The 25,578-nt window shown below is 43.2% G+C and overlaps 1 protein-coding gene and 1 long non-coding RNA gene across 3 annotated transcripts in view; one reads left to right on the top strand and one right to left on the bottom strand.

Moving 5' to 3' along the window:
• The window catches only part of NEGR1 (neuronal growth regulator 1), a 213,426-nt gene that overhangs the window by 6,890 nt on the left and 180,958 nt on the right, over window positions 1–25,578 (bottom strand). Inside the window, exon 7 of one of the 2 annotated variants that reach the window (XM_027694429.1) lies at window positions 19,585–19,685. The exons of the other annotated variant lie outside the window; for it this stretch is intronic. Within the exon in view, the coding sequence (XP_027550230.1) occupies window positions 19,600–19,685 (86 nt within the window). The 3' untranslated portion in view covers window positions 19,585–19,599. Of the gene's footprint in view, window positions 1–19,584; window positions 19,686–25,578 lie in introns of those variants that run through there. 2 annotated transcript variants of the gene reach the window in all.
• LOC113972908 lies at window positions 14,712–16,401 on the top strand. Its single transcript, XR_003536063.1, has 3 exons — window positions 14,712–14,801; window positions 15,712–15,873; window positions 16,303–16,401. It is a non-coding gene; the product is annotated as an uncharacterized LOC113972908 (long non-coding RNA).

Below are 25,578 nucleotides of genomic sequence, written 5' to 3' on the forward strand. Positions count from 1 at the left end.
CTCTCAAAATACTGAGTGGGGGCACCTTAATATCTACAGATGGATACGAAGCATCTCCGACGTCCCTGGGCTGAGTCATCAGCAACATGGTTCTTACAGTCGGAATTCTCCCTGTTCCAAGGAGACCATCCCATGCTCAGGATGGAGAGGTGAGCAGTTCCAGATCTAGACAACACTTCGGAAACATGATCCTGGGGCTGGGAAGAGCACTGGAGGGCAGCAGCAAGGAGCAGCCCCACTCCAAGGGAGGTGGTGGTGCCAAGGGGACATTGGGTCAGGTCACCTGTTGGATTTTCGCTGTCTCCTGTTTCCTTTTCACACATTTCACTGCCTTGAGACACTACCTTGAGACAACCAACCCTCAGCAGCCTCTTCCTTACTTTCAAAAACTGTGCTAATAAATGGAACCCTGAAATTGTAGGGAATTTTTCCCCCAAAAGTTCATTCCTCCTTGCTGCCAGCTTCCAAAATCTCATTTATTTTCCACATAAATTTGACTTTTCTCATACAAACCAAGGTTTAAATCTGGTTGTTATTGTTCACAGCCAAACATTTAATTGAAAAAAACTACGTGTGTTATTTTAGAGAAGCAAAAATGTCTAATTTTTCAAACTTATAAATGGTCGAGTAAATAAGACATAAATGGTGAGTATATTTTGCATCTAATTTATACTTTAAAATATCATGATAATGTGATGATATGTAAAGTTACAGACTGATCGGCAAAATTTGGGTAACAACTGAAAGAGGGCAATATAACCTTTTCATTCTAATTAAAGGGATGCTCTTGTTGAAGAGTATTTAAGATACTGGGAAAAAAGGAGGCACATGGGATAGTTTATAATGAGGCACAATATGTGACAACTCACAAACCTTGACTTTGGACATTTTCTGTTCACGTGGCAAAGTAATTGCTGTGATTCTCAGCATCAATGTGTGCTTTTTCAAGGAGTTCAGCATGGAATTATTAGTGATCCCATAGTTAAGAGACCTACAGGAGTTATTCCCATTTTCTATTCAGTGTAGTACACCCTTGAGTTGTTACAAATCTGCTGCTGCTGCACTGGAATACATTCCAAAAAGCACTTTATATTGCCACTGTTTTCACAATGAAGAGGGATTAGTGTAACTTTATTACCCAACTGTGATTTGTTTCTGAACTCACATTTTGAATTTTAATGTATAGCTGCCTAAAGAGAAGTCCCCATTTATGGGGAATTATTCACTCAATGGTACCTAAAACTCCCTGTAGGTCCTGGTCCTTCTGACTGTATGGCCTTGCTGTTGTACCTGCTCAGTGATGGAGAAGAGAAGCCTCTGGGGAGACCTCAGAGCCCCTTCCAGTGCCTAACAGGCTCCAAAAGAGCTGGAGAGAGACGTGGGACAAGGGATGGAGTGACGCGACAAGGAGGAATGACTTCCTATTGCAGAGGGCAATAGGATAGATGGGATATTGGGAAAGAATTCTTGGCTGTGAGGGGAGGCCCTGGCACAGCTTGCCCAGAGAAGCTGTGGCTGCCCCACCCCTGGAAGTGCCCAAGGCCAGGTTGGATGGGGCTTGGAGCAACCTGATCTAGTGGAAGGTGTCCCTGCACATGGCAGGGGCTGGAATGGGATGGGCTTTAAGGCCCATTCCAACCAACCCAGTCTGGGATTCTATGAAATGTCTCTGAGTACCACAGACTCAGAACTCTGGGGTTGCTCAGAAAGAGTCGCCTCACTCCAATCATTCCCACGCTGTAGGACATTAGTCACAGCCCCAAAACAAACCCAATTTTAAACCCTTACACATTACTCTATGGTGTATCTTTAATAGAATTTCATTTAGACAGAGATAAACTTGATCGTATAAAATAAAAACCCCTTCCATGAAATACTGCAAAGGAAAAGAATCCTTCTCATGCATTGATGGGATAAATGAAGCAGGTACTGAACATGGGGTGTCTCGATGTTTGACAGGATGAAATAGTACAGCCTTGATGGACTTCGTTCCTGCTGCAAGGAATATTTCATAATCCAGAGAAGTATTTATGAGGAAAAGTACTGTGAGGGAACAGAATAAAATCTGGCTTTACATATCATCCTTTTTACTCAAGTCATGTTCCATTTCTTCGTGTGGTTGAGATGCTCAGTTATGTTGGGAAAATGAAACATTTTTTAGGAACTCTGGAGTGATGGATGTGAACCAGCTTTGGAGGAATGGGATGACTTTTAGCAGACAGAGGAGATGCCAGCCCCAGTCCTGGGATGAACCTGTGTTTAACTGGATCACCACCTGATCCAGTTTAACCAAAGGAGACAGGAGAAATCAGCCAAGTGGGGCCTGGAATCACTGGCTCTGAGCAGCCTGAACACAGCTCTCCAGAGCAGACACAGCCTGCACATGGTCACCCACAGCCCCACATCATCTCCCGAAGTCCTCTACCACTGACCAACAACACAGGGACTGTCCCTGAGCTGGGATTTAATGAAGAACCTCAAAGCTGGATGTGCCACAGTGGGAAGGAGCTGCATGAATTCCAGAGGATAGAGGAAAATTCAAACTGAACTTAGTGGCTAAGGGAAATGTTTTGGCCAGAAAAGAAATAATTCACTTCAATAAGGCACAGGTTGCCCAGAGAAGCTGTGACTGCCCCATCTCTGGAAGTGTCCAAGGCCAGGTTGGACGGGGCTTGGAGCAACCTGGTCTAGTGGAAGGTGTCCCCATCCATGGCAGGGGTGGAACTGGATGGGCTTTAAGGTCTTTCCCAACCAAAGCCAGTCTGGGATTCTGTGATATTTCCCAAGATGTCAGTATAAAGGTGTCCTAGTTCTGAGAAATACAGACTCAGAGACAAGTTCTGAATAGATACAGAATTTGAGCTATTAATTTTCAGGTATTTTAAGCTGTAATCCACAAGAGAAATGTACAACTCTCAAACTGTTTTTCTTGCCCCAGATATGGTGAGAAAACCACTTTTTTCCGAGTTTATGTATGGAAAAACTCAAAATTTGTCAGAAGGAGGAAAGAAACTCTTTCTTTAGAATGAACTCTGAAATCAATTTTAAGACTTTTCTAAATGATGTAGCAACTGAAACCTCCATTTCTTTAAAATGATGCTTTATAACTGATATCAAATGTAATTGCTATTATTCATGGGAAATCTCAGCCTGCCTCACCCTGGGGCTACACTATGGTGACTAAATATGGGCATCACAATCATCTTCCAAAGCTTTGCTTCAGAAAGGTGACTTTTGGAGTGTTTGCAGAGTGATGAACACACTGATTCTGGAGCACATATATGGACTCTTTTGTTGATGTGGCTGACAGACTTTCTGTTTTAAGCTTTTAATTTCTTTAAACTAATTTAGATTTGAAAACCTGTGTTAAAATGTTTTAAATATACAGTTTTCATTAGTCAAAGGTAAAAAGATTCTTGCTTATTTTGCAGAAGTTCTTGGCAGGCAGATATGCTTGTTAATGTGATGAGTACCACATTCCCATGTCCTAAGAGACACACTAAAGCTTCCTACAACAGGTTTTACCAGCATATCAGAGAACCACGGAATATCCTGAGGTGGAGGAGCCCACAGGGATTACCCAGTCCAACTCTTAGCGTTGCACAGACACCCCAACAATCCCATCCTGTCCCTGAGAGCATTGTCCAAATGCTCTTTGAGCTCTGGCAGCCTTGGTGCTGTGACCACTGCCCTGAGTAGCCTGTTCAGTGCCCAACCACCCTCTGCAGGAATAATCTCTCCCTGATATCCAGCCTAAATGGATGAGATGCCAGAGTAAGGTTCAACCAGTCCCTCACCCTGTAAGAATCCTCCAAGTCATTGCTTTTGGAACAGTCAGGGCAAAGGAAACCACAAATCCAGCTTGGGTTTATGAGCCTAAACCCTTTTGTCTTGTCTGGAAGATGTGGAATAGCAACAGGTGTTGAGGTAGAGGGGGATAACAATTAGAAGGGATTGTTTGAAAGGAAACTTGTAAGCTCAGCACAAATAAATAATGTATTATTCCATGCTACTGTGCAGTTTTCTGATCACACGACTGGTTTTGGACGTGATTTGTTCAAGGCTGGGACCACCTCCTTACCCACATATGTATGGTACTCCTCTGGCCCTGATTTTGTGATCATCTGCAGCAATCAGCAAACCCAACCTTGATTAGCTTGAAATAGAAAACAAGCCTGATGCTGGTTCTGCATAGAAGTCTAAAATTAAACAGGAGAAAGGGTCATGATCTTTCACTGGACGTGGTAAAAACAGCTTTGGTTAAGAGGACATTGAGAATAAGACTAGAAAACTACCAGAAAAAGCACTGGGAGAAGCAAGAGCTGCCTATTCCCATTCCCCCATCCCTGGGCTGTTGTGTGTAGCCCAGTTCTCACTTCAGTGAAGGAGAACCAAGAAAAGCCAAGGACTGTGGCTCTTCATGAGAGATATTCCCATACCAAGTGGTACAGAAACTTCTGAGTCACCTGAAAAGGTCCAAGCTGGATAAATTTCCCCAGTTCAGAAGTTTGATGCTGCAGCAAAACTATGGAGTGACAAAGTCTCTTGCTGAGAAGCACAGGTTGTTTTGAAAGTGAAGTGTTTTCAGGCCCTTGCACACCTAATTTTGGCAGCCTGCAATAACTGTTTCCCTGACAATGTGGCCCTCATTTGTAAGTGTCACATTAGAGAAAAGGAAAAGCATTTTAATGTGACAGAAAAATTCGACTTGGGAGCTAATTACTTTAATTTGAGAGAATTTTTGGCTCATCTGCATAGTTGACAATTATTTACAACTTCCATTGGTAATTAGAGGTTGGGTCTCATGCACAAATATTACAAATGGCTTTGAAGACATTTGCTGATCCTTCTAACTTTTAAAGGAAATGAATTTATTAGTTGTTAATATGTAAAATATTTGTACTTCTGACCTTTTGTTAAACATTCTTCCTATATTTTAAATGATTGGTTGTCAGAACAATTTTTCTCCAAGTGACGTGTGACATTGTAAATAAGCTCTAGAATTAAGTAGCACATTAAATCTCTGTGTTCAGTGGCAACCTTTGATAGTTCTCATATATCATGAGGACTCTGTTGGTTCTGCTACGTCGAGGCAATGTCATATGCATTGTGAATGATAATTTTTTACACTGAACTTTCCAGTTACTGGATAGTTTCAACATCATTCTTCTGCTCTTGACAAAGGATGTTGAGTTAAGCAAGTTAGGACATGATTTCTCACAGTTTTTGGTGACTGTGTATGAGGAAGGAACTTTTTTGCTGAAGGAGCTGACACCTTTAAACAAATCTTCCACTGCTTGTCAGATGATTTCTAAGATGTGGGGTTTATTCAGCTCTTCTGCTGATTTCCTTAAGCATTTCTTAGATGTTTCTCTTGGTCATATTTTTGCATAGTGTATATATTGTTCTTGTTTTATAGATATATTAAAAACCCCATAATCCATGCAAGTCACTGCTGAACCTTGCTAAGAGCCAAGGAATTAATCATCAATAGTGCTTTGATTACAATAAGGTGATGGATGAAATAAATAACAAAGTCCAACTGTTTACTGATTTCAGAAGGTTTAGTGGCACCTTGAATCATAACACCTCTCAAGCTGTGCCAGGGAAGGTTCAGGTTGGACATCAGGAGGAATTTCTTCCTGGAAAGGGTGTTCAGGCATTGGAAGGGGCTGCCCAGGGAGGTGGTGGAGTCCCCATCCCTGGAGGTGTCCAAAGAATGACTGGATGTGGCATTTAGTGCTCGGGGCTGGGTGACAAGGTGGAGATTGGACACAGGTTGGACTAAATGATCCTGGAGGGCTTTTCCAACCTCAGTGACCCTGTGATTCAGTGATTTTGTGATTGATTCTGTGATCTTGTGAGCTGACTAGGCTGGTGTTATCTCTTGGGTCTGTCTTGTCTGTCAATAATGCTCAATCCTGTCCTTTTTCATGGGGTACATCTTACATTGAAGGACACAGGGTAAGTCATCCGCGTAAAAGCAATGCACATCTCGCTGGCACGTGAAATCCCTCTAACACACATTTTTACAGAACTACCAGCACATTATGTGCTCAACAGCATCAATAAAAGAGTGGGTTACCTGGCAGTTTTACATTTCCTACATTAGTTAGTAAATGCAGTGGCCACCCTTCCTCTCCTATAGTAAAATCTGCTGAGCCTTTTCATGAAGGATGATTGCAATTTCCACCGGGCTGTGTATGCAAGGAAAAAACATAACTCATCAAAAGCTGAGCTATTTGCTCTTAAGATACAAGAGCGTTTTTCTTGAACACTTGACGTGACATTAACTATTCATGAAACTCAAGAGTGTTCAAACACTGTCTAAGTAAAATTGTTACTACTTTTCAACTTGATTGAGATCTTCTCTGAGCTAGCCTCTCCAGCAGCCAGCAATGGGCTCCCCACACATGAGGAATGCAGAGAGTGTGCAGGTACTGCAGCTGTGAACTATCGATTTGCTGAGAGTTGAGTTCCTCCTCCCACACTGATTCATGATCACGGCCTCCATTTGGGTCACGCAGTATTTAACCACTTGTAAATTTTAATTAAATGATTTGTCACTTTGAGCATATAGTTTGTCATCCTGCAGCTGAGTGATGTGCCTCTCTCGGGCACTGACTCAAGGGAGGGCATCCATCTCTCCTGTCACCTGCCTTCCACTAGGGAGATGTAGCCATGGCACAGCAGGAGAGTCCGTGTGACATGAGCCACTTCCATGAGCAAGTCCAGCCCACTAATTATAAAAACACGATTTCCTCTTTTGTCATCAACATGCATTTAACTTTCTGCTGGAAAGCAGTGCCAGGAAAGTTCCCTGGAGGTCCTGGTCAATGGCCAGTTGGCCATGAGTCAGCAGTGCCCTGGCAGCCAGGAGGGCAAACCGTGTCCTGGGGGGGGATCAGGCCCAGCATCGCCGGCTGGGCCAGGGAGGGGATTGTCCTGCTCTGCTCTGCACTGGGGCAGCCTCACCTGGAATATTGGGGCAGTTTGGGGCACCACAATATAAGGAAGATATGAAGCCATTATAAAAGTGTCCAAAGCAGGGCAATGAAGATGGGGAAGGGCCTTGAGGGGAGCCGTGTGAGGAGCAGCTGAGGGCACTTGGTCTGTTCAGGTGGAGGAGACTGAGGGAAGACCTCACTGCAGTTACAGCTTCCTTGGGAGGGGAAGAGGAGGGGCAGGCACTGATCTCTGCTCTGTGGGGACCAGAAATAAGGCATGAGGGAATGTCCTGAAGTTGTGTCAGGGCAGGTTTAGGTTGGGTATTAGGAAATGGTTCTTCCCCCAGAGGGTGGTTGGGCACTGAACAGGCTCCCCAGGGCAGTGGTCACAGCACCAAGGCTGACAGAGCTCAAGCAGTGTTTTGGTGATCCTCTCAGGCCCATGGGGATGATCCTGTGCAGGGCCAGGAGTTAGACACAATGATCCTTGTGGGTCCCTTCCAACTCACATATTCTGTGATTCTGAGTGCACCAACTCCTTTTCCCTGCAGCATTTGGCAAAACATTGTTTTCCCTTCCAACAACTTACTTTCTCCTTTTTCCTGTGCAAATCCCACATGTAGCTGCCCAAGTGTCTTCTCCCTGCCAGCCTTGAGATAGTTGTAGCTCTGGGAACTGCTAAGCCAGAGGTAGTATCTCACAGAATTCCTTTTTTCTTTTTTTTTCCTAGTCAGTTCTGGAACTCATTTAGCTTTGGGAATCCACAACAACATGCCATTTGCTAGTTTCATTTTATGTACTCTTTGTCTGATTGGAAGAGACAATGAATAATTATTTCCTTAACAATTTGTGCTGTCCAAAGTTCTATTTCTCTGCCTAAAATTGTCCTTGTATGCAAGACGTTGATTCCAAGAGAAAGTGAAGCTTATAAACCATATATAGCTGTTGCCTGACTCTGCTTTCTTTTAATTGTTTTTTGTGACTGTGTAGCTCTTTCCCTCCTCTGTGCCAGCTCTGGAGTCCTCATTTCAATGAATTTAAATAGCTACATGTTATACAGCACTGAGGTGAGCACATGGATTTCACAGACATCCTCCTCTGGCTGCAACAAGGGTTAATCCTTCGAGGCAAAGGGCCTCTTGGTTGTGTAGGGACATGAGCTGCTGCTTTAAAGGTGTTGCTTCAATAGTGAGGGTCACCATTTGTGAGCTCAGGGAAATCAAAAAAACATCATGAAAAGCCCAGCCACAAAATACACAGAAAATGTGTATAATGGAGTCAAGTATTTTGTACTTTGCATGAATGTGCAGATTTTCTTTTTCCCAAAGTACTTTCAGATTTCCACCCTTTAACCAAGGGTATTATGTCAGAGTGGTGAGATCCTGGCACAGGTTGCCCAGAGAAGCTGTGGCTGCCCCATCCCTGGAAGTGTTCAAGGCCAGGTAGGATGGGACTTGGAGCAACCTGGTCTAGTGGAAGGTGTCCCTGCCCATGGCAGGGGGTGGGACTGGATAAACTTTAAGGTCCCTTCCAAGCCAAGCCAGTCTGTGATTCTGTGATTCCATGATTCCATTTATCCTTATTCACTGTTCCCTCTGATGAATGATTTGGGATTGTAGCAGGAGCTGACACGGCCATTGGGAGGACTCTGAGCTTTTGGAGCTGCGTGTAAGAGGGCGGATGAAATCCCTCACGTCTGGAGCCATTTTGGGTTATCTTTCTGCTGGAAGTCCCTGAGCTGTGGGAGTCCCTTTCCAGAGCCCCTCACCCCTCCTGGCTGATGCTGCTTCTCCTCTGCAGCTTTTATTGCCACTGGAGGATTTTGCATTGGAGGCCTTTTGTGCACCAGCCTTTCCCCACCTGCTTTTCAGCTTAATTCAGAGGATTTTGGAGACATTATGGCTTGGCTTTGCATATGTGATTACATAGAGGAGAGGAAAAAAACCCCAATAGTTGAGATTTTTCAAAGTTGATTGGGAGATTTAGGCACGAAGATTCTGTTAAGAGTCATGGCTTTGAAAATCTCTATCAGTTAGTTTAATATTTTGGTGGAAAGAGAAAAAAGCCCAAAAGCCAGCATTGGTGCCTCTGTGGGAGGCTTCTTCCTAATTAATCATAGAACCACAGAAATGTTAAAGTTCGAAAAGACCTTTAAGTTCATCAAGTCCAACAGTCAACCCACCATCAACTCCATGTTCAGCACTAAACCTTGTCCCCAGGTGCCAGACCCACATATCTTTGAACACTTCCAGGGATGGAGACTCCACCACTGCTCTGGGCAGCCTGTGCCAGGGCTTGACAACCCTTTCCATGAAGGACTTTTTCCTAATATCCAATCTAACCCTCCCCTGATGAAAGTGTTCTTTGAAACGGAAAACAAAAAGAATCAAAAAATGTTCTTTTGTATTATCAGCAATCACCTTGTAGGTGATCCGTGGCTCAGCTCTTCTTGGGGTGCAATCAGATGAACCTGACATGGTGCATGTCCTTCTGCTCCAGAGGGACACACGGACTCTCAGGAAGGTTTCCCAGCCAGGCAATGGGCAATTTCTTTCTGCCATTGATTTTGGCTCAAAACAAGGATTTAGAAAGACAAGACAGAAAACAGCACGTGGTGCTTGGCAGGAATGTGAGCAGCTCTCAGAGTAGTTATGGATGGCATATTCTTAAAAAAATAGGAACAGAAGGGGAAATAAGATATATTCTATAATAAAGTAGGTAAATCTCACAGTCGATGTTGAAAGCTTTTCACCTTTTCTTTTTTCTATCCTCTCTGGGAATTAAGGGAGCTTTCTTTTGAGTGTGTATCCCAGGCCATACCTGCCTAAAGTGCTTTTGGGAAGACAGAGATGGACTTTTGGATGCCTTCAAACCAACTCTGATAGTCTTGGGGACACAGCAGAGAAAAAGACACATTTTGCCTCAAAAACAATTAACTTTTTTCCTAGTTTGTACCATGTATAACCCTTAAGTACTAAAAGCCTTCAAGTTTCTATGAAAGGAACTTTTTGAATGACTGATCTAGACTTGGATAGTCATCATCTGCATTTAACAGGTGGGATTTCCACCTCTTTGTAAAACACAGCTCCTTCTTTATTAGGAGTTGGACTTGATGATCCTTGTGGGTCCTTTCTAACTCAGGATATTCCATATGAGAATTGAACACTAAATGTGACTGTGCAATGTGGGAGGGTAAGACACAGTATGCTCGAGTTTGGAACCCTTACAAACAGCAACGCAGACATTGCTTACTCCTGACACATCTCTATAATCAGAGTACTTTGCTTTGACAATTTACTGCAGATTAGTCAAACGACTCCCTGTTTTCCCATTACAAAATCCATACCGTTTGTTCAAGTGAACATGCTCTTGAGCTTTCAAGACCTATTTGTTTCCTGAATTGTCTTGCTTTGGCAGCAAACTTATTCAGAGTGGTTTTATACACCACGTTGTTGAATGAGGAGCTGAATGGTCGGCAATCATTCGGCTGCAATCAGGGGTATTAAGGAGGGTAAGTTCTATCAATTCTTTTTCTCATGGAGATGCAGCCCTGCCATTGTGGAAGATGATCAAGGGAGAAATGCAAAGCTGAGTTGTGTACCTCAGCAACGAGAAGGACGTACAAAAGATGACAAGGTCAATCATTTCGTCATCACTGAATGTCCCAGTGTCATCCAACATCACCCAACGTGGTGCTATATGGAGGTGGGTGGGTAGGAGGGGACAGGCTGCCACTCATCCATTGAGTTAAACTTCCTCTCCCTGATGCCAACATCTTTTTCTTACAGAAATGTCTGACTAAGCAGCTGAAAATGGTCACATATTTTGCAAAACTTCCATCTTGATGAAAACAGCCTTTAAAATTTTAACCAGATGGCTCCACAGTGTTTTGTGGATTAAGAGGCTCAGTTAAACTGCGGACTTAATGAAAATCATGTACAGGAACAGGTGCCAAGGCACAGGAACAACTACAAAGTGATTTTTCCTTGTCAACCTTACTGGATTGATGAAGCAACACACACTAAACTGAGCCTGAGCTCTCAAAATGTTTCCTTCCACCTGGGTGGGTGTGAGGTTCCTATGAACACCTGCTTCTCAGAGGTACAACCTCTGGGCCTGCCACACCCACTTTGAGGATCACCTGCATCCTTGTTTAGTTTTGAATTTTGGTATATTTGGTATTCATAAATCCTCATCAGCAGCTGGGCCTGGAGGAAAGCAAAGGTCACGGTGTAGCAGGACAATGTGCAAGTCTATAATACAAGGTAGGCTCGAGCCTATAACACAAAGTACATGGCCTAGACTTGAGCTCTGGTCCATCTCTCTGCAAACCATCTCTGTTTTACTCAGCACTCTCAGCTCCACCAGCAAACAACCTCAGTCTGCTCATAGTCCAAGTCTGTTTGAGCCCTGTTGGATGTTCAGGGACTTCTGCACCGCCCTCACCAGAGTATTTGTGCCTTCACAAGCAGTTCCTATTCCGAGGAAGGTCTGTCTCCAATAATTGTAGACTCCTAAACAAAAGCAGGTAAAACCAAGACAGCACCACTCCTGGGATTGCTGACAACTCATGATAAAGAAATATTTGCTTAATTTTTTAGAGCTGCTGTTCAAACTTGTTATTCCTACACACTTGGAAGGACGTGGACTTGGCTCAACCATCATGTTTCTACTTACAAATTTTGGTGCTGTTTTCTTTAACCCAGAAGAGATTATTGGAAAAACCCCACATCCTACAGTGTTTCTTGGGTTGCCTGAGAGCTGATCTGAAAAGTTCAAAGAAGGGTCAAAACCAGCTTAAACGCTAGTTTGGTAGACCGAGTCTTGCAACTGGTTTGCAATAAGAAGAAGGTAAAGATGGAGCGATACAGATTTAAAGGTTTAGAGCAAGGAAATGGATCATCTCAGGATGTTGTTTTTCATCCCTGGATGGAAATATTGTTGGTAACTGCATCAAATTGTCCATGTTGCATAGATACTCTAAATGCAGCTGGCATGGAATGGAGATTTCCATGTGGTGCGAAATTCAGACAGGGAAAAGACAAAAAAAGCAGAAGTGTTGCCTGCAATGAGATGGGTAGCTTGGAAAGAAGCCAATTTTTTTTTTCCACTCAAAACTCAACAGGCCTTTATTTGAATTTCTTTAAAACTGACATATTCAGGGAGATTTCAAATAGGCTTTTTCTGACAAGTCCCCTAATCCCCCAAGCCTTCCCTCCCTCAACAACCCAAGTTTGTCAGCTCCTTCCCAGCCAGCTGTAGCTGGAGGCTCTTTTATATTCCACGCAGAGTTGGGACCCTCCCTGAAGTTACAGATACCCAGTTCTATATACATTGTAAATCTCTGCACATGACCACATATCTCATCGAGATGGATATATGCATATTTATTCCTGTACGAATTACTGTAGTCAGCCAATTCTGGCTGATAAAACGCTCACATAAAACATTCCCTTCTGTGATAAATAAAAACAAGGACTGCTCTCTTCCTGCTGCTGAATCACATTCTGGAATCTCCTGCTTCTCCTCTCTCAATCAGAACTGGAAGGTGTCTCTATCTAGTGGAAGGTGTCCCTGCCTGTGGAGGGGGGTGGAACAAGATGGGCTTTAAGGTTGCTTCCAACCAAACCATTCTGGGATTTTATGTGCTAGTTTAGATGGGATATTGGGAAGGAATTGTTCCCTGTGAGGGTGGTAAGGCCCTGGCACAGGTTGCCCAGAGAAGCTGTGGCTGCCCTGTCCCTGGAAGTGTCCAAGGCCAGGTTGGACAGGGCTTGGAGCAACCTGGTCTAGTGGAAGATGTCCCTGCTCATGACAGGGGGTGGAATGAGATGAAATTTAAGGTCTCTCCAACCCAAACTATTGTAGGATTCTATGATTCTATCATTTCATGATTCTATGGTTCTATGAACATGGCCCTCTAGGGACAGTCTTCCAGAGCTCCTGTGCTATGTCTTGCAGTGTTGCAGGCTACAAGATTTTCCTTCCCTTGTGGAACTGTTGCAGGATCATGGACAGAGCACAGGAACATATGACTCTGGGCCACCCACATCAGCCTCCACGGATTTACTGTGTCATGAGCTAAATGTGCAAACATCCAACTTCCCAGTGTAGTTTGGGAGCACAGGCCTAAATCATGGCTGTGGATGAAGAACAAATTTAACTATATGGATCTCTGCCCCCAGCCTGCCTTCAGAGCAGATGTTTCCAGCCCATCTGAGGGAGTCCATGCCATGCCAGGCTTCCCCCATGGCCTGAATAGAATCGAGTACCACGACCTCACTGAGATGGGGAGATGTCTTGAGGGTGTGGACTGAGGAGGTAATGTTTCATATCTATAGTAACAATTAATAAACTGATGTCACACCTATAAAGAAAGAGGGAATGGCATGAAGTTGTGTCAGGGGAGGTTTAGGCTGGATGTCAGGAAAAGGTTCTTCCCTCAGAGAGTGGTTGGGCACTGAACAGGCTCCCCAGGGCAGTGGTCACAGCACCAAGGTTGACAGAGCTTAAGAGTGTTTGACAATACTCTCAGGGACAGGGTGGGATTGTTGGGGTGTCCTGTGCAGGACCAGGAATTGGACTCATGATCCTTGTGGGTCCCTTCCAACTCAGGATATTCTATGATTCTGTGATATCAATGTTTTAAAAATCCATTAAATGTGTGAAGTGAGTGCTGTGCTGAAAAGAGACTCCTCTGTGCCCCCAGTGTGTGCTGGTTTCCATGCTGGGGCTCCTACACTGAGTGCACTTATATATGCAAATGCTGATCCTATTTACAATAACATAAATGAATTTGCACAATGACAAACAACTAACACCAAGGACACTGATCCGTTGGAGCTGAGAACTTCCACAGAGGGGTGAGCATCAATCAGAGATGTGGAGGAACATCGGGCTCAGGAGATGTGGCTCATCCCTCAGCATTGGAAACGCTTAGACAGGAGAAAGGTTCAAGACTGAAGCAGCAACAGTAAGCTGAGCATCTCCCCACCTTCCACATCCTGCACCCTTCTCTCAGACTACAGAAGCCATTTCACACCTGTCCCTGGCATTTCCCTGGCACTGCTCTCCTGGAATTTCCCAAAAGCACTTGGTTAAAATGTGACATTTCAGCAAACTGGTCAATGTGTTATATTCTAAAATATTCACCAGCTTCTCCTCCTAAGTGGGCTTCTCATATTTGCGGGAAAACTCATTAACATTGAAATCCCCCATGACAGAAGGCTTGTAGGCAATACACTATCAGGAAAAAAACATTCTTGTATTTTACATTCTGGTTTAGAGAGTAGGAATCAATGGACTAAAAATGACCTAGTTCTAATCCCATTTTTCAGCTGATAGAAAGTAGCTCTTTTGATATTAAATAATGCATCTCTTCAGCAAGCAGTGAATAATATGATTTACTGTGTTCAAACAGGCTGGTGAAATGATGCAGTCTCTAACCACTGCAGAATGTCACTGAGCACACCCTGCGAGCTGTTTGAGACGCGCATTCTGCTCAAACAGAAACATTTACCTAATTCCATAGATTCTGCTTTGAGGATGGAGCTTTCACAGAGTGATTTAAAAACATCGAGTTCACCTGTTTGTAACAGCAGATGTATGTAATGCTTTAAAGACAGCTATTTCCCAGAGCACAGGCAGTGTATAATTCCCAGTGTTCTTGGTTTAAGCGCCGTGTTCCCACAGGAACACGTTACCACGGAATTCACTGGGCAGGTGCACTGAGCTGGGGGAATACAAAACAATTTCTTTCTGGCAGAGAGAACTATGCTGGAATTTCACACCTGCTTGGAGTTCGGAAATGCAACAGCAGTGCCCATGAATGTAAAGCTTTCATCTAATTAACAAGTAAGTTTAATATATTGGTATTTTTTCTTTAGAGACTGTTCTCCTGTTTGGTACCAAACTACTTGGTAACTCTATATCTGCTTTTATATTTGTTATATTTGACAAAAAAAGCTCTGGTGTGGTTCCCCTGGGTGCTGGAGGGTGATTCAGCCATCAGCTGCATACATGGGGACACGGGGCAGCCTGGGAGACTCTGCCTCCCTTCCCAGGGTGGGGTCATTTGAGAGGCAGTGAAGTGGCCACCAAGCATCAAAAGCTCTTTGAACAAACAGACATCTGTTCCTAACATGATTTAGAAGTTAAATTTGCAATGGTCCAGGATCTGTTACCCTAAATCTGGATCATCTATTCATACTTGTTTAGTGTTTTGGAAGGAATTCCACAAACTGGGAAAGAAAGAACAGTTTGAGTGTTGGCTGCTGAAGCACGGATGGGCTGTGACTCACAGCTGGTCACCCTCTCCTGCCTCAGGGCTTGTCCCCAGTCCAGGGTTTGCTGCACCAATGGCTCTCCTGTCCACGTGCAAAAATCTCTATTTGAAGGTACAAAGACAAAATTAATGGCAAGAATGAACACCACAAATTCCGAGATTCAGAGTCCAGCCCTGTAGATTTTCCGTGTGCAAATCATTTATTGATTAAAATGGGATTTGCAACTGCACAAGAAGAGAAAAAAAAGTGGGTCTGAAAGCTTCCCATGAGACAAATAGAGCCTGCTTGAAATTAGGTGTGATTTGGTATTCTGGCCTATTAAATATATTAGATATGCAGAAAGGCAGATCAGGGACAAGCCACTGAAGTTCAAGGAGTTGTCCAACCTGCCCGAGTGCTCATTTAAACACACGCTTTTGTTCCTGAGAAAATTAAATAACTTAAGGTCCTTCTCTCTCCAACTCCAATTTTTATAATAGTGCCTCATCAGATGTGAAATCATTAATTAAAGAAGATTCCTCAATTTTTCTCTCTGACCTGTCACAGTTACTTGTTTAGTCAGCATTAAGAATTCTGCAGCATCTTCAAAGGCTTTTCAAGACACCACCTGTGAACTAATTACACTGAAGGAGGTGAGGTTTGTAAGTATCTCCACCTCCTAGTGCTGCCTGACAAAATAGATACCAACCCTGGCCTTATTTTTTTTAACTTTTTGCAGCTAATTCTACATGTTTTAAGCATTGCTACTTCAAATTAGGAAAGTAAATCCCCAAATGTAAAAAAAAGGGCTCCAGCAGAGAAATGCACAAGTGTATCACCAGGCCCTAAAACACTGGGTGGGTTTGCAAATTATGTCTGAGATGGTTTGTCTCCTATTTGGAACTGTGAGGGATCCTTAAAGACCTTCAGGATTCCTACAGATTCCTCGGTTCCTACAAAAAGTAGCTTCCTAGTTTGGGCTTTGAGAAAGATCCTGGAAAATTCAACAAGTGATGTTGAACAGCCTGTCAGTCGTTTACTTTGATTTCTGGGAGATCCTTGACCTGCAACTCTCCCTTCTCTACCTGCAGTTAAATGTTGACTCAGTTTGGGGTGTTTTCAAAACCTTTGGCTCCATGTTGAAACCCTACAAAGGATCTGTGTCCTTCCAGCAGCAAAACCTTCTCCAGGAAAAACATCCAGTGGAGCTGCACTGAAGTGGTAAAGGATGGTGGTAATTAACCAATTAGCTGCAAAGCCTTGATTAAGCAGGAGGGAGGCTGATGCTCTGTGTTCGGACTAATGCAAGACACAAGACAAAAACGATTTACTACAGATTATCCATGTTTTGTGTTCCTGCAGGAGGGAAGCAGGACAGACAGACAGTGATCCAACAAGCTCTGTGGCTAAAACCTCCTGGGATGACTTAAACAAAGCCAGAAATTTTGTCCCTGCCCATGGCAGGGGTTGGAACAAGATGATCTTTAAGGTCCCTTTCAACACAAACCAGTCTAGGACTCTAGGATAAATCTTGTTTTACTGTCATATTTTACTGTTGAAAGGAGCTACAGATGAATAACTGGGGTTTTCTGCCCCCATTTCCCACCCCAGCCTCCTGCCTGATGCTGCAGCACACGAGGGACTCTGTTTCTGACACTCTGGAAACTTCTGAATTGCTTCTGCAGCTGTAGAAGTTGGTAGCAATAGTGATGGTATTACCCAGCTATTTACCAGCTAAAAGCCAAGTAGAGGGACTATGACAGTGTTATTTAATTATGTAATGCCAATGGAACAGTTCAGTGGCAATGTCACTACTGATACCAGGGCTAAGTTCCAGGAAGAAGGACTCAATCCTAAATTTTCAACCATTTGGAGAACTTCCTTTGAAAAATCCCACCCCTTCTGTTGTCTTTCAGTGGAACAGATGTCTTTCAACTGCAAACTGATCTCAGAGTCCTTCCCTCGGTCATTTAAAGTTGGACTAGCTCGTGTGGCTTCAGAACTATTACAACTCTAACAGCTTCTAAATTTTCCCTCTGTTGCATTCAAACGTTTTCATATTTTCAATTTTATATTGTATTTGGCAAAAGATCTCTGTATTTAGGACTGTGATCTCAGAATTAAGACAGGGATCATTATAAAAGGATGTTATTCGTTTCCATTCCCCCATCTCCACCCTGCTCCAAAAAATACATATGATTTTGCTCATTCATCAAAAATTTCTACAGCAGCAAGAATTCAAACACATCTCAAAACTGTGTTACTTGAACATCATTTTTTTAAAGTGAGAAAAGCTGTACTCTTTGTTGTATTGTTTACTTATGGAAATTAAACCCCAAAATGTTACTAGAGACCATTCCAACCACAGACATACAGCAGAAACCATCACTCTCTGAACAAAGCTTGGAATAAGATCAGGCTAAGGGGACTTTTTAAGGAATTACAAACCCCAGTGTTAACACACAGACTGAGGTCTCCTATCACCACTTTGCACGATCGACATATCAATGACTCTTTTCTTCTTCTCAGCTCCTGTTAACTCTAAAAATAATTCCTTAGCTTATTTTCAACTGCTTGGGAGTCCAAAGTAAACCATGGAAAATCACAAGGAAAGAGGCTTTTATTGCAAGCACTATCAGCTTTTTGCAGTGAAGCCCATCCCTCCCCTCCTGCTGTTGGGTTAGCAATGGGGGTGGTCCTACATTGCTCAGGGTTCTACTGCTGTTTGTGGTCAGTCACAGGAGATTCCCTGCACATAAAGGACACGGCGCTTGAGGGAGCTCAGGGCTGTTCAGGGCACAGGAGAAGGCAGAGAGGCAACACCTCTGTGCCCTGAGTTTCCCCTCAGAGGACACCAGGGATTGCCCTTCCTAAGCCTTTAATTAAAAGCTCCAAAGATTTATTCACTTGTCTTGCTACTCCTGTAAGTCTGAAGCTGTTGGAACCTCCTGCTGCCTGCAACTCTTGGTTTAATCTACATATTTTAACTGGTGAGTGGATCACAGTTGTTGTGGCTTTCTGGTGCAGTCTTTCCAATAATTTTATCTCAATTTGGAAATAAAATTACACTTTAGGTGAAGGTTTTACCAGAAGAAAATTCTCCTCGTGTTTGTCTCCCAGATAATCCTGGTCTTGCTTCCCAGATTCCTACTTGGAGACCTGAGCATTGCACATCTTACTACATCAGGCACATGGAAATAATATCAACCTGCTGGGTCTGACACTGTAACTGCACCACGGGGAAGCTGTTTAACATGGATCAACCGGAGCTGGACCATGGTATGTAACACTCCTGCCTGCCCCTTACAGACCCTTTGAGAAGCATGTCGGAATCTTGTTACAGGCTGACCTGATCTGAAAACATCTTTTACCCAGCTCTAGGCTGGGCAGCTCCTGTTCAACAGGCTGTTCTTGGCTGATTGATTCCAGAAGAGACCACAAAGATGCTCCCAGGGCTGGAGCCCCTCTGCTCTGGAGACAGACTGGGAGAGCTGGAGGTGTTCACCTAGAGAAGGCTCCAGGGAGAGCTTGGAGCCTGTTCCCGTGCCTAAAGGGGCTCCAAGGGAGCTGGAGAGAGACTTTGTATAAGGGCCTGGAAAGACAGGACAAGGGAGAATGGCTTCCCACTGCCAGAGGGCAGGGTTAGATGGGATACTGGGAAGAAGTTGTTCCCTGTGAGGGTGGTGAGGCCCTGGCACAGGTTGCCCAGAGAAGCTGTGGCTGCCCCATCCCTGGAAGTGTCCAAGGCCAGGTTGGATGGGGCTTGGAGCAACCTGGGATAGTGGAAGGTGTCCCTGCCCATGGCAGGGGGTGGGACTGGATGGGCTTTGAGGTCCCTCCCAGTCCAAACCAGTCTGTGATTCTGTGAAGAGCTCCACTGAGGGTGTCCTGCTGGGGAGCAGCAACAGGAAATCCCCAACGACACTGGGATGTACTATGAACAGTCAAAACTTCTCACCACCTGCCAAGCACAAGGGCAGATTTTTCGGCTCTCCATGAACACCTTCTGGCACTGTAAATGGGAAGGAGCTCACAACAGGCCACGGATCCATCCTACAAGTCACTCAGTGATGAGACAGCAAGAAATTTGTCAGCCTCAACCCAACATTCATGTTTACAGCAACACCAGGGGAGAGTCAGGAAGAGCCAGATCATCACAAGAGCACAGATTTGCCCGCGCGGCGTTAGCCAGGAGAGACCGAATGGCAGGAACAGAGATGCGGGAGGGATCTGCTCAGAACGGGAGAGAAGAGGACAAGAAATGAAGCCTGGAGGGAAGACACACCAATGACAGCACAAAGACAGAAGGAGACAGTCCAGCACTACCACAACAAGCTGCCCGTAACCAGCTCCGGTCACTGACATGGCAATGCATTGGGATGAGTCCCTCAGGAGTACCCAACATCCTGTGGGAATGTGTGTGGATACTGACCTGGGCTTGAGACAGCACTAGAGGTAGTAGGCTCAATAATTTCTACAAAAAGGGAAAAGGAAAAAAAAAAAAGAGAACATTTGGGAGTTAATCACACATGGAAGACAAATACAGAATGAGACAGCAAACAATCATGCAACAGACAGCACAGTTTCATTTCCAGGTTGGGCTGGGCACCACTGGCCCCTGACAAACCTGCAGGCGACCAGACTCCTGTGCCTATGAACTACAGCAGGGCTGCTCTTTGCCCAGCTACCTTGTGTGAACAGCATCAGGACCATCACACTCCCAATATGCAAATATTTTTGCCCTTGGAGTTCTCGAGCTCCAAACCATTTCTCCTGGGAGGTCCTAAAACCTGGCTGGAAAAAACGGTTTGCTCACTTCATCAAAGGTAATTTCCTCCCATGAATATAAGTCAAGGTAACAATTTTGAACAAAGAATGTTTTAAAGCAATAGTTTTGTGCTTCAGTGAACTTTTAAGAAGGCACATCTTTTTAATTACTGAAGTCTTTCCAGAAGAAAACATTTCTCAGAAACATCAAACCCATTTGGAAGTTGTTTACTTCCCCCGGGGCAACGAATGCAAACAACAGGCAAAGTTAAGAGAAGACACAGTTCTCCTGCATCCAGCCTAATGAAACAATCACCTGTGGCTTTTCATTATAATTTGACTTCAGAATTCATTATTCTGGGCCTTTTCATTAGCTTTGAATAGTGCTATGCAAAATGAAATACCAGTCCCAATTAATCTTGCACGGAAGCAAACTCCCATTTCAATGCAGCAATTCAATACTCTTCATAAAAAAGGTTTAACAAAATTACCAAGCTCAAAAGATCATTGACCATATCTTGGCTATAACAAGAAACTAATGAAAAAAAATGTGAGCAAGTTAACTACAGGGCTGTGCAGGGAATAGCTGAGCACACACGCCGCTCTTGGCCAAATTTGAGGGGTTTTTTCCCCTTACAATTACTTTTCAGGTTAATATGATGCAAAAATGAGTCCAATGAAATAACAGACAAATATTTTCCCAAATAAAAAGTTGTGACTATGGCTTTTTATAAAGGCAAAAGTTCCTCTTGTTGCAGAAAAACACCATTCTTTCCAACAATCAAGTAAATTAACATACTCACTAAGTACAGTATTTCATTAAAAAGCAAAATACCATTCCCAAACCAGCAGGGATTGTACTACGATAGTGCCTCTTTGGATCTAGACTTAATTATAGGTGCTTAAGGTGGCATAAAGTCACATATTCATGGCATCATTGAGGCTGGAAGTGAAGGTGGTAATATCCATGTATTATTCTTGCAAAAAATCTCATTTTTAAATACATTATTAGATCAAGGAATTGGTGAGACAGATCTATTTCTAGTTTCAAATTCTAAAACTCTTTGCAAATCTTTATTCATGAAAATGTTCAGGTCTGTAGAGAGAAAACAAAACCAGCTGGTTTTCTATAAGCACGCTTGGCTGGTTCATTAAAATGAAAATATATTAATGACTTCTAAGCAACACTGGGAGACAGGGATGTGTGGGGAAGAGTGGGACTGGCGGTACTTCATTTTCCTGGGACCCCAGTCCTACAGTATCAGCACTGCTCAGATTTCCAGGGGTGCTTGTGGAAAAAAATCTGCAAGTATAATGAAAAACCACGATATTCTGTGCCACTTTTGTGACTCCAGTGGAGAATTCTCCTTGAGCTGAACTTTTGGGATTTGTTTTATAAAGCAGAGGAACAGCAACGTGTTCACAGCAGCTCCTGGTTTGCCCTTGACAGACTTGGGGCTGTCTGTGTGCAGGACCTTGTGTTATCTCCAGAGTTGTCTATTCTGGGGAGGCAGGTGTGAACCAAAACCGTCTCCTCAGTTTAAAGCAGAGCTTTAATTCAGGTTGGGACCAAAGAGATAGAAACAAGAACATCCTGGGCATAGGGATACTGATATGGCATTCCTGGCTGCTACACATTCATGGAAAACAGGGGATTTCTGTCCATATCTGGCCTGAATTTCTTCCAGTGAAGAAATTTAGTGAAGAAATTTTCCCTAGTATCTAATTTAAACCTGCCCTGGTGCAACAGAGAAATGCACTGACAGGCCCTGTTATAATCCCATTCCCAGGAGAAATGTGTGCAGGAATCTCCACCCAATGTCATGGGAAAAGGCAAAATGTCATGTTCTCTTTAAAATCGTTTTTGGTTGTTGGTGGTGAGTGTGTGCTGGATCAGAGTGCTGGAATTGACCTGAGAATCAGCGGCTGAGTGAGTTTAAATGAAGTGGAAGAATAAACCCCCCAGATTTGTAACTGCAGCTCTAATCCTCAAAAGGGAAACCTTTGGAGAATATAAGCTCCTAAAGACACCTGGGCAGGGGAGGTGAGGTTTGATGTCAAGGACATTTAATGCTGCCTTTCACCAAAGGGAAGAGATGGTATCTAGAAATTCCTTTCTGATCCCAGGCAGAAAATAGCTGGCAGAGAAAAGCTCTTAACAAAATGGGAAACCACCCCATGAAAGGCTCCACAGCAAAAGGAGGCAAATTGCAGGGAGCAAAAGGAATTGGCTGTAAAGAAGCAATGCCTGGGAAAACCAGAACAGCATCCTGGAAAGGAAGCCACAGCATACATTCCCTGACCCCAGAGATCATGGAATATTTGAGGCTGGAAAAGACTTCCAAGATCATCCTGAATGCCACTATTCCCACTAAACCATAACGTGAAGGGTTGAGATATCTCAGAGAAATGGGAGCCCTTCTGCTCACAAAGAAATTAAGCAGCACCTAAAAAATATTTTTGTCTCAGTTTTAGCACAAGCTTAAAGGCTGAAGTTCTGCATAACAATATGGAAATGGAAAATGCCAGAGCAGAGTTAAAGCAAAATTCAATCAGCTCAGGAGGCCGAGGTCAGAGGGATTTAAATATGTTTGCACATAAAATTGTCAAAACAACAGTAAATTCATAGGGAGGGGAGGACAGCAGGGGCAGCAGGATTGAGAATTACAGATGTGTTCCAGGAGGGCAAGACCCACAGCTATAGCTTCAGGGCATCCAGGGCCTCAGAAAATATGAACTATTAAAGGATATAGGCAGGTAAAAATAAGCACGTAAATAAAACTGGCTATCAGTTTACTAGAGGCCAATTACTTGTAATTATTTGCCTAGAAAATATCCCTGTATATGATTAAGGAACAGAGCAATTCATGAGCCCCTGTTTGCATGAGCAGAGGGTACAAACTGAGGGTGGATGAGTTCAGAAATGCAGTGTGGGGCTTCAGCTTTCCAGCCTTGCTGTCCTCACACTGCTCCTCATTGGACCTCAGGAAAAGAAAACCAACTCCTTCAGGAGAAAATCCCATCAACTGAGGAAAGGGATTCTGCAGGGAGCAGCCTGCAGTGTGAGGGGATTAGACCCAATACCCAGGTGTCCTCCCAGGCCCAGCCTCTTCAGAGCAAAATGAGCTTTTTTTATACCCAAGAGACCATGGAAAACTCAGCAACAGTAAACAACCCTTCGTTTCAGGCTAAGCCTGAACAAACCAGGCAGAAGAGTGTCTGACTCCCAGATAAAAACCATCCAACCCCAGCTCCCTCCTCTCCCAGTTCCCAGCCAACAGCAACCAGCATGGACACGGAGCTGCCCCTGGAACACGCACTGGAGAGTTCTCATGTCTTTTCACTTCAAAACCCAATAGAGATGATGATCTTTTGCAGTTTTCTGGAGCCCCTTTCAGCTCGAGCTCAGCGCCAGCACCCTTGCTGGGACTGTGCCAGAACAAGGCTTGAGTTAAAGCCATGAACCCAATTTTTTGTTACAATGGTACCTTATTTTATCACCCCACAGCTGGTCTAAAATGAAACTGTTGGGTTTGGTGCAATTAATACTGCTAGCGGGATAGAGGTTTTTAAAAATGAAAAAATATGCTTTATTATGAGTAAAGCCATGTGCCACACTCCAATTCTGGTTTGGGGAATAAAAAGCAATGCTATACACAGCTGAGATGTAACGTAACACTGAATTTCTTCACTATTTTGGTGACAGAAAGTCCAACCTGTTTTATAATAAGGATGATGAACAGAAACTCTGAAATGTTTTAATTGTTTTCTGTAGCCCTTGTGCCATTAGCCCCTGCCATTCTTCAGGGATCTGTCAGGGCAGGTTTTGGTTGGATATCAAGAAAGGTTCTTCCCCCAGAGGGTGGTTGGGCACTGATCAGGCTCCTCAGGGCAGTGGTCACAGCACCAAGGCTGACAGAGCTCAGGGAGCATTTGGACAACAAGGAGCATTGGTGGGATTGTTGAGATTGTCATTAGGAGAACAATTCGCAACAGGAGAATACAAAAAGCTTCTTTCATTCCAGCCTGGACCAGTGAAATTGTTTGATATTTCGCCTTCCCATGCATTGGAGAAATCAATAACTGGACCAACACACAACTGGCAGTTAAATACCAACTCATTAGTTAATTAAAAAAAACTCACATAACTCTTTCCATGTATGACCTTTGATAATTAACAGGGCTTATTTAAGCTAATCTCCCCCAGGCTTCATCAGCTTTGTTAAAGATTAATGATTTATTGTGAAATACAGGTCCTTAAGTCCAGTGAAGCCAGAGCCTGTTTGAGAACCATGGCAAATGGAAAAACATATTTAATAAAAAATCTTTAGGGTGCAAACTAAGTGGATTGGGCAGAGATGTGACCTTAATTTATTCTGTGTCTTTCCCTCACCCTTAATATTTTGCAATTACAATTAGGGCTCTTCTGCAGGTTTGAGTTATTACACCTTAATTGCCTGGTAATGGTTTATTTTATTTAAATGGTTTATTTTTTTATTACAGGATGATAAATATTTAATAGCTCAATGCCTGCGAGACATTAAAAAATAGTAATTCCTAGCTTGAAGTTTGAGGTCTGAAATTGCCGGGGAGTTTCCTCCCTCCTTGGGCAATCCTCCCTCTCCACCTGCAGCTGTTTGCTTTTGCTTGACAGCAGTTTTTCAATAAATATTCAAATATCTTTTAGCCTGTAGAAAACCACATTATTGACACCTTTTTTTCTCTTCTTGTGAAAAAAGTCCAATGGAAGGTAATTTTTAAGAGCCCTCACTGAAAGTGAGTTCTGTGGAGTCCAGACTTGAGCAAGGTTTACTTAAATTCTAGTGGAATTTGATTTTCCTATGAAAAAGCAAAGAAGTACTAAACATATTGTTTTAACTCCAGAATCTCCTAAAGACTGATTTATTTATTTATTTTTAATAAGTTCCAGGATGAACCATCATGTTTTATGTAGGATGAACTATTTTATAGTGTGAAAAAAATTGGCTTTAATTTAATTTAATTTAATTTAATTGTGGGGGCTGGTGGTGGTGTGTGTGTATATGTGTGTGAACCACCAACAGGCAAATCTATATTTCCATTAAAATATTCAAAATAATATTTAATTAAAGGTCACACATTTGATTTTCTTGGCAGGAAGAGTTTGCAGTTTCCATCCCCACTCTCCCAACAATTTCCCATCTCTAAGACACTGATATATGCTCAAGGCTTTACCTTTCACAGGACTGCCTGTATTTTGAATAAATCAGGGAATTTTTTCCTCAGCAAAGGGATTTTGGCAAAAGTACCCATTCATTTGCAGGTTACTTTTTGAGTACCACAAAAACATATCCACTAATTTGAGGTCTCATCTTTGCACTTGTATTTACAAACACTAAACTATTAAAAAATGAAACAGTGCAACAAACTGCAAAAAAAAATTTAATAAATTAATAGTGAATTTTTTCAGATTTGAAAAATAAACATGACTAGTGAAATCTTTACAGATTTCAGAAGGACCCTCAGCACTTGCAGCCTCCTGCCACCCCACACAACATGTGCTTGAAGAAACTGCTGCCAAGCAATTACAGGAGGAGAATATAAATCCAGCCATGTGAAGG

The sequence above is a fragment of the Neopelma chrysocephalum genome, unplaced genomic scaffold, assembly GCF_003984885.1.
Source record: "Neopelma chrysocephalum unplaced genomic scaffold, ASM398488v2 Primary Assembly neopelma1_97, whole genome shotgun sequence".
Taxonomy (NCBI): Eukaryota; Metazoa; Chordata; class Aves; order Passeriformes; family Pipridae; genus Neopelma; species Neopelma chrysocephalum.